The sequence below is a fragment of the Manacus candei genome, unplaced genomic scaffold, assembly GCF_025592945.1.
Source record: "Manacus candei isolate 608988 ecotype Guabito, Panama unplaced genomic scaffold, ASM2559294v1 h1tg000011l, whole genome shotgun sequence".
Lineage (NCBI taxonomy): Eukaryota > Metazoa > Chordata > Aves > Passeriformes > Pipridae > Manacus > Manacus candei.
In genome coordinates, this window is record NW_026138059.1 from 30,180,502 (window position 1) to 30,189,921 (window position 9,420).

General features: G+C 42.8%; 1 protein-coding gene across 6 annotated transcripts in view; it reads left to right on the forward strand.

Annotated features, from left to right (window-relative positions):
* Positions 1-6,052, forward strand: part of KLHL32 (kelch like family member 32) — a 120,696-nt gene extending 114,644 nt beyond the window's left edge. For all 6 annotated transcript variants that reach the window (XM_051778188.1, XM_051778189.1, XM_051778190.1 and 3 more), the window contains 3 exons: positions 99-291; positions 2,803-2,897; positions 4,706-6,052. In XM_051778188.1, the coding sequence (XP_051634148.1) occupies positions 99-291; positions 2,803-2,897; positions 4,706-4,867 (450 nt within the window). In that variant the 3' untranslated portion in view covers positions 4,868-6,052. The remainder of the gene's footprint in view (positions 1-98; positions 292-2,802; positions 2,898-4,705) is intronic.
* Positions 6,053-9,420: the final 3,368 nt, after the last annotated feature.

Consider the following 9,420-nt stretch of genomic DNA (forward strand, 5'->3'; position numbering starts at 1 on the left):
GTAAGAAGAACATCAGTAATGTGCTACTGTTTATTATACTACTAATACAACTGTGTCTTTGAGCAGTGCTGAGACAAGTTCTCTCTTTCTCTTTCCAGAATAAGTGGTTAAGCCGTAGCCCAATGTTGCAGAGGAGAGTGTATCACTCCATGGCAGCTGTCCAAAGGAAACTTTATGTGTTAGGTGGGAATGATCTTGACTACAACAATGATCGGATCCTGGTCCGGCACATAGACTCCTACAGCATAGATGCTGACCAGTGGACGCGTTGCAACTTCAACATGTTGACAGGTGAGTATTGCACACCAAAAGGGGAACTTGCTACTGCTGAAGAGAAACATCAGTTATTTTCTCTTTAGACGCCTGTAGAATTTGGAACTACATGACTTTGCTACAATTGCTTCTGATTTATGGACCATCGTCAGCCAACAAGACATTTTGGATTACAGTTCTGGCACTGAGTGGTCTACAAAACCTTTGTGTTAGCACATTGTACACTAAATTTTTAAGAAAGTGCACATAAATTTAATTTAATGAAGCAGTAAAAAATAATTTGTCATAATATTACCACTACTGTTTTTTGATTCTCCAGAAGCTTGCCTGCAGTCATAGATTTAGCTCCCTGAATGTACAAGAGACTGATGCATCTCTACCATAATAACGTAATTTTGTAGTACTTTCTGCTGGAATTATAGGGTAAAGATTTCACTCAAATTCATTAACCCTCACTTACTTCTAAACAGTATCTTCTTAATCAAATACCCAAAAGGAGGTGTCCTTGTTTGAATTCTGTCGTCAGGAATGAGTTAGTTAGCTGGAGTATCTGTAAAGTTCCTCTTGTCTTTCACTAGGAAGAACTGTTACAGTCAGAACTTGCAAAGCACTGCAACTCACTGTTCATGCCATCCAGTCCACCAAAGTTCACCTCCACCTGATACAATTCCCAGATGTACTATCCCCTTGAATCCCTGGGGATTCACAAAGTCATACAATTCATTCATAGAGTCATAAAATGGTTTGGGTTGGAAGGGACCTTACAGATCGTTTATTTCCAACTCTCCTGCCATGGGCAGGGACACCACCCACTAGACCAAGTTGCTCAGACCCCATCCAACCTGGTCTTGAACACTGCCAGGGATGGGGCATCAACCTACTCTCTTTCAGTTTGAATCTATTCCTCTTGTCCTGTCACTACATGCCCTTGTAAAAAGCCCTCTCCAGCTTTCTTGTAGGCTCCCTTCAGGTACTGGAAGGCCACAAATAGGTCACCCTGAAGCCTTCTCTTTTCCAGGCTGAGCAGCCTTACCTTGTAGGAGAGATGTTCCATCCCTCTGATCATCTTTATGGCCATCTCCGGACTCACTCCAACAGTGAGTTGTCCTTCCTGTGCTGAGGTCTTCAGAGCTGGATGCAGCACTCCAGGTGGAGTCTCACCAGAGTGGAGTAAAGGGGCAGAATCACCTCCCTCGACCTGCTGGCCAGGCTACAAGACAGGCACGTGACACATTCTTAGAGTAGCACCAACAGTAGCTTTGCACAAAAGGTTGGATTTCCAGGATAGCACAGCGTTAATGTTGTGGCCATTCTCTTGTGCAGCAAACTTGAAGCTCAATTAGTAACTACTGGCTGCCAAGAAGTTTCAGCTCAGACTGCTGTAGGAGTCCTACAACTGAGCCTACCTCACTTTTCAAACTTTTTTATTTGGCATTGCGATGATTTCTGAGATCTACCACTGAAAAGGATACAAAGGCTGTAGGAACCTAACTTAGAAGCTCAAGGTAACTAGAAACACTGTGTCAGAGAGGAATGTCTGACAAATAAAGCAGTCGCCTTAAGCCATTTTCTGCCTGGTGGGTTTAAAACTGCTCTAGTGGCAACTTTGTTCTTTTAAGATATTGCACAGGGTTTCTTAATTTCTGAGATCTGGAAAAGGGTTGCTTGGTTTCCAAGTCAGGCCATTACAGAGTTCTTGATGAACACTGAGAGGCACAGATTAAAAAGGAGTTACACACTGTCAAATAGAACCAGTTTTTCATCTCTCTTTTGCTCACTAGTTAATTATTTTATTATCTGGAGGAACTGACAGCCTTTGAGAAGGATGTCATCTGATTTGCAAGTGCAAAACCCTGGCACCACAGGTACCCTTAATTCCGGAGCTGAGCCCTGTCCTACTACAGATAGCTGCCCCTCCTTAGCCTGCAAGGTTGTTTCCACAACCTGCACCTTGAGAAGGCATCTAAGCCTTTCTTTCTGTCTGTGCAACTGGCAGTAAATGTGCCTGTTGCACTGTGTAGTGCAGATTTTTCTAAGGCTGTGTTTATCTGTCAAAACTCCCAAACTTGTTCAGGAGACCGTTGCTATGGGGATGAACTTGAGCAGCAGCTTCTGCCATTTTCACCGTACTTGTACCTGGAGGAACGGTGGGGGTGAACAGCTGTGGGCAGCACATGAGGGGCCCTCGTCACTCTCAGCCTCTGTGTCTGTTTGGATGTTCATGTCTGATGGTAGCTGCGAGGCAGGTAAGCACGTGTATGCAAACCAGTGCCATTGAGAAAGGAGTAGATGGTCCCTGCACTGCCACATTGTTGCTCATCTGGGACATCTCTGGGCAGCACTGTACGGGGCTCCTGTGTAGAGCAAGGAACAGCCCTCATGCTTCACCTTCGCTCCAACATGTTGTGAATTCTGAAACAGTCAAGTTACTGCCAGGTGCATTTGCATCCTACTACAGAACTCCAACATTTTGTGTTCAAAGGGTTAATTAAACACTGAAAGTGGTTTCTATTTCCTTCCTTGCTTTAGGTCAAAATGAATCTGGAGTTGCTGTCCACAATGGTAGAATATATTTAGTTGGTGGCTATTCGATTTGGACAAATGAGCCTTTGGCATGTATCCAGGTGAGTGATTTATGCTTCTTTTTAAAGTCTTTTCCAATAATGTCACAAGGATAAGTTTTGCACAGAGGTTATTAAAAAAGGAAAATATATGTGAAGTGGAGAGATTAAGGATATTTCTTATGCAGCCACTGAACCTGCACAAACATGGAGAGGAAATACTGTGGATATTAAAAATACTTCCAGATGAGCCAAAGATGCAGTTCCTCTGAGATATTCCAGTAAACCAGGGTTGAGTTGTCTTTCCTTTGGCAAGGTTTGGATAAAATAACGTGTATATAGTCACAGCTTACACAATCAGGTTCAAAAGAAAAAGGGTTGCAGAAATGGATGACAGGGCATGGGCTGAGAATTTTTCAGCCCGTCTTGTGATTTATTTTTTTTCTTTCCAAGTCGTGTTTCTGAAGGGCAGCCAGAGTTAACGAGTTGTTCATTGACCACGTTCAGTCAGCCTGCAACCTGCCCTAGGACTGACTGCTTTAAAGGTTCAGTGGAAGGTTTTTGATCCCTGCTGTAGGCAACAGGCTGTCCAACAAACTCTTCTGCTCTCTCATCTTGTATAAGAGCAGCTCACCTACAGATCCATGACTTTCTGGTATTCCTGTACAGAAGTTAGGAATTCTTATCTTTCTGCATGTTCCTGAGTGAAGCAGTTCTGCATCACAGCCATCGCTTTGTGACCAGCTGGGCAGTTACAGACAGAAACTCTTGTTTTAAAACTCAGTCTCTGCCCTTTTGCTGATAAAGAACATTTTCATTAGCTTCCAACTTTTGGGGGTTTAGGATTTCCCCTCCAAACTGTCCCCATAAGACTACAAGTAAGGCTTAGCATAAGAAAGGAATACTTTAGGATGCCGAGCTGCTGGTCTTCTAATGAGTTCGTAAAGGGTAGATCATGCAAGATAAACAGTTAAAAACATGTTCTGGTCATAGTATAATTGTGTTTTACTAAGTTGTTGGATACTATACCTAACAATTTGTTGGAAAAAGTCATTCAGACTGGCTTTGCTAACACTAGCTGACGTACAGTGCTTTAGGTGGAGTAATAGCGCAGTACGGGGTGGTGGCTGTACTCCACCTACGGGCTCATTTATAATCAACAGGTACTTTACAGCATTGCACCTGGGTTTAAATGCGGCTTAGTGACAAGTAAAAATGATCCTGGGATCTTGCTGTCTTAAATGGACATTTGTCCACATCCCCAAACTAGTTGTGAACTGGCAGCCTGCCTGACAATTCCCACATCAAAGGGAAAAGCCGTATAATGAGTGATTTGGCAGAGTTGTGTGTGCTGCCCCTTCTCAGCTGCTGGCAGAGTGCCTGGCTTTAACCAGCATAACTAGCCCTTTTATGTTCAAATTGAGGAAAACTGAGGTTGTTTTCTCCTTTGGAAGAAAAAAAATCCGCTTTTCCCATATACCTTTACTTTCTTTAAGTCAGTCATTTATTTGGCATTTCTATCTTCTATAGAACTGCCGTGGTCCTTATATACCACCAAAGCTGACAAATCATTTCTGCTCTGTGCCAGCAGGAGCCCTTCTGTGCAGAGTAACCCACTTGCATGGCTGCACGTTCTGCTGCCAGAAAGCAGGATCCAGTGTCACTGTTTGCTGCTGAGTGCCTGAGCACTCAGGTTTTGGTTTGGTTGATAAAGACAGCCAGTGGATCACTAGAGCACCAATACAATCTAAAACTTATCTGAAACTACCTTTCTGTTGGGATTAATAGTGCATACATGTGGTGTGTGCCAGCACATTTGTTTCAGCCTTCTTTTGTGATCCTGAAAATATTTTGCATGCTTTGACCTGCAGGTGCTGGATGTTAGCAAGGAGGGGAAGGAAGAGGTCTTCTATGGGCCTACACTCCCCTTTGCTTCCAATGGAATAGCTGCATGCTTTCTTCCAGCTCCATATTTCACGTGCCCCAACCTTCAGACTTTGCAAGTGCCTCACCATAGGATTGGCACAATGTGAGACTCTCCTTGCGCTTCACAAAATCAGAAGTGGAGGGGGAAAGCATCAAACCCTGTGTATAGAAGGGTTTCTCTGGGTCAGTGGGAAGAATCAATCTACACGGACTGCTGCTTTACCATCACACATTTGTCTTAAGGTCAGATCACAACAAGAAGGAAGGACGCTACAAAAACTGTCTGCAGTTTCTCTCCTCTGCCTCAGATGTAGAAGCACATACATGAGAGTGTTTTTGGCATTTTTGCTGGTGACTACTTGCTATGTGTCTACTTCATTTCCTTATGCAACTTTGTAGGGCATTGTGGATGCTCTCAGCTCCTTCTGGGATGCTCTTTTTTGGGGTCTTTATGTTCAGTTGTTCACCAACGGCACTTTCAAAGATGATAGAAAGCTCTGTTTATGTTGATAAAGATGATATCATACTCTGGCAATTATGCAACTTACTCAATACCTTTGGCAAAAAGAATAACAAATGTGTTGACTTCCAATTCTGAACTCTGTCGTTTACAATTTCTCATGTAATAATACTTCATTTTAAATTTAAAACAGATTAAAACAAAGCAAAAAAAGCAAACAAGCCCTATAGGATATGGGGAACAGATAAAAATTGTCTCAGCTGAAAGAGAAAGAAACTGGTGCCTCATGGTTAAACTCAAGTCTGAACTGAATTTGTTTGTCTGAGAATCTAAATATCGTTTGGGATGTCATTTACCAAGGTCTGCTATCAAATAAATGTTACCTTCTGTCATATGATCAATTCTTCCTGACAGCTGCAGTCTTTTAATGGTGGAGATCAGCCTCTTTACTGTATAATTAAAATGTGCCATTTACTTAATATTTTTAATATCCAGTTTGCAAGGGGTCACCACATTTACAATTATCAATGAACAGTCTCATTTTGTCCAACATATGGTCCCACAAATCACTGGTCTCCAGAGGCTAAACAGGTGTAGAATAATGTCAATATTTATTTATTTATTCTTTCCATTTATATAGTGTGTCTCCATTCCATTCTCCAGACATATGCCAGCTCACAACAAATACTCTAACCTGGTATATTTTGGCTTTGCTGGGCTACTGCAGCCCCTGTCTCTTATTTCTGTGTTTTATTTACATAGCTAACAAAATTTTCAATGTTTGTAAATATTAACCAAGCATGTTATTAAATCTTCCTCTATTTCTGATTTATGGGTAGTCTGCACTTCTCTGCTTTACCTACTGATCGGCTCCCTGCCACTGCGGTCTAAGCAGACCTGTCAAATTCCTACTGATGCTCCTGCAAATGCCACCTGCAGAATATGCTGTGGCAGTAGCCCACGTGTGCTGGACAGGAAGAGGTTTGACTTTGTCCAGGGAGCAGTGTTTTCAAATCAAATGCATCTTTTCACTTCTAAGGGTCTGGTTACAGGGAAGTAACTTTATCACCATTTCTGTCTCCTGCTGGGCAGTGTACTCACGGAACATCACCTTTCCTTTTCCAGTACTTATCAGGTTAGAATGTTTTATGGGGTTTTTTTGCTAAGCTTTCTCACTCTCATTGCCTAGAGAAGAGGTGCAGCTGCACTGTCTTTGCCTGTTGCGCTGACTTGAGTTGCTAACATTGTCTCCCTCTGTGCACCAAGCAAGCCGACATCCAGGCAGTACTTTTCTCTATACTGCATGAAAGCTGTATAGGCTGTACATCAAGATATGTTTTAGTTTCTTGGTTTAATTTGTTTGATCTCCTGAAAATCTGCATGCAAGGGACAGCTCTCCTAACAGGCCATTTACAATTTAGAAATTGTTTTCCTGTGTGGGCTGCAGGGCCCAAAGCCTGCAAGTATTCGAACTTTGACTTATGTGTAGTTTTCAGGGATACAAACATATTACGTCTCATTCTCAAGAGGAGGGCGGCTAAAATAATCAAAACGTGTGTGCAGGGGCTTTGAGCCTCATCCTGGAGGTATCACACCAGGTAGGTGATCAGCTTTTGCTCTGGGGGCAGAACTGACCTATACTTCCCATTTTGTAGGTGGTGGGAGGATTAATTTCTCAGCCTTTGTAAAGCCCAATGCACTTCTGGCAATAGTGCAAAGTATGAATTTGTATGCCTCAACTTAGTTTGGAGGCCTTTATTTCTAGGCCTCATAGCTTACCACAGCTCCAGCTATGGAATAATTTCTAAACTGCTGCTCCTGGAGAACAAGGGGAGAGATTACGATGGATCTGGCCAACTGAGCGGTGACAGAAAGCAGCAACAGTGACCTGCATTTGAGAAGCAGGGGGGGGCAGCTTCCTTATGCAAAGCAGCATGTGCCTCTTGGTTCGAGGTCTGAAAGGCAAGAAAGTTATTTATCATGTTTGTTCTGCCCTTTAGACGCTTTTACTGCTCCACTTGTTATCACCAATTGTCTGTACTGTGAATAGCAGTTTTAAACAGCTGTGCAATCGCATTATATTAGTCAGGGGTACCTCTGCCACAGAGCCTCAGGACAACACATATGCTCTTATTAGTGTCAGGATTCTGCTCTGGCTCTTAATCATCCGGCTCCACTGATTACTGACAAGTCCCTCTTAGCCTCTAGTTTTTGTGCCATACTTTCCTATCTGTGTCCTTTTGCTTTTGTTGCAGGACCTACAGGACAGAGGGGGATGCTTTACTGCATCTTAAATCAGAAAATGCCACATAGCCCTTGGCAGTTGAGCAAAACCTGGTTAGTTATTGCCAGGTAAGAAAAGGACGGTGTGGATGCAAGAGCAAACAGAGAGCATCCTGCTGTGGCTGAGGGGTCTCAGCTGGGGTGGGAGAACAAGGATGGCTTCACCTGCCACCTGCCGCTGTGCAGGACTCCAGGTGGCAAAGGCTGCCCAGTGAGCTGAAGGTTCTCAATCACCATGTCCTCATTTTGCCATCTTTCCACTGAGTGTCTCAGGCTTCTGAAACTGCCACAGTTGCAGGTTCCTGTGTGTGAGCTCCAGATTTGCCTCTAAATTTTGTGCCATTTTTGGCAAATGTACAACTCTGAACCCAACCTTCGTCCCTACCCAGCCTAGTGTTTTGGTACATACCTCTGACATGCAGTTTAGTTCAGTTTTTCCACAAAGCCTTAAAGCTGTCCAGAATAAGAATAAGAAACAGAACCATGCTTGCTGGTTCTGTTACCAGAGAGTCTGATCAGCACAGTGTGAGAGCTGATGCCAACACAAGTCTTTCATCCAGCTGGGAGTGTGCAAGGCAATGGGGCAGTTTGCAACCAGGGGGAACTCACAGTGCTTCAGGGAAGGTGTCCTTACAAGTCAGTAATGTAGCAGCAGTTACTGAATGCCGAGTTTGGAAAACAGTGTAATTCCGTGCCCCGAAGTCCTTAGATTTACACATTACAGCTAGTTAAATTTGCAGCTAACACTTTTGGGCCACAAGGTCCTGAGAGCTGTACTAAAGAGCTGTTCCCTGATCTCCTCTTTTGGGCCACTCCCATAATTAGTAATATTCAATCCTTTATATAGCATACTTAACTTTTGAGTCCTAAAATGTGTTAACAGCTCTTCTTAGCTATAAATAACCACAAAGACATCAGCTGCTTTGTGCTTTTCATCTAAAAAATAACCAGTTTGCACAAGCAGCAGCACCAACAGCGTCTTCTGCCCCTTTAGTGTCTCTTGAGCATTTCACACCCAAGTGCTGACAAAAGATAGACTCGCATGCTATGAGCCAGTGTGCAACAATTCCGTTTCTGTGCACTAATGGTTTTGTAATTCTTGCATTTCTAATTGTGGCTTATGACTTTCTTCTTAATTTAGCAGCTTTTGGGCAAAGTACCTGACTCTCAGAATAGCTGAAACTTCTCTAACTCTTTTTCCTTTAAGTTTTGCCTTCCCCAGTTACCCTCCCCCAGACCTGTACAGACACTTAGTACATCAGTTGCAGAATCAGGGAGAAAGAGATAATTGAATATTCACACATGCAGAAACAACACAGGCAGAATGTGGAACAATGTGGAAACAAGCGCGAAAAGAGGCGGCATCTGTTTATTGAAAATTAGAATGTAGAATAAATTAAGAGGGCAAGGTTAAAACACTTCATCTGCAGGCAGAGTTTGTAGGGGAGGGAAACTTTGCAGGAAGTTTAGCACATAGACCATATAAAGGGCTTATGTAGTTTTATTTTTGCAAAATGGATTTCCCTTACCCCCCCAAGGACATGTTACAGAGGGATAAAGTGTCCACATAAAGAATAGTTTTCCAATAGAGATGATTATATATAGCTGTTTCACAGTAATGCCAGAATTAAAATGCTTAAAATGTTAACGTTGCAATGCTTCAAGTACTGAAGAACAGAGTAAGTATTTTTAGCAATACCCTCAATTCATGTAAGTGAATGCTGTGCTAATTTTTCCACCAGTGCCTATGCAGGTCATGCTGGGCCTTTCTAAAACAAATAAGAAATTTAAGCTTGCATTTTTAATGCCTGTTTTGGTGTCATTCTACAAGGAGGAGGGTAGATTCAAGATGGTGTTTGATGGACAGGAAGATGCAGTGAAGTTGTTTGTGACATGGAATTACTCTGCTGACATTTC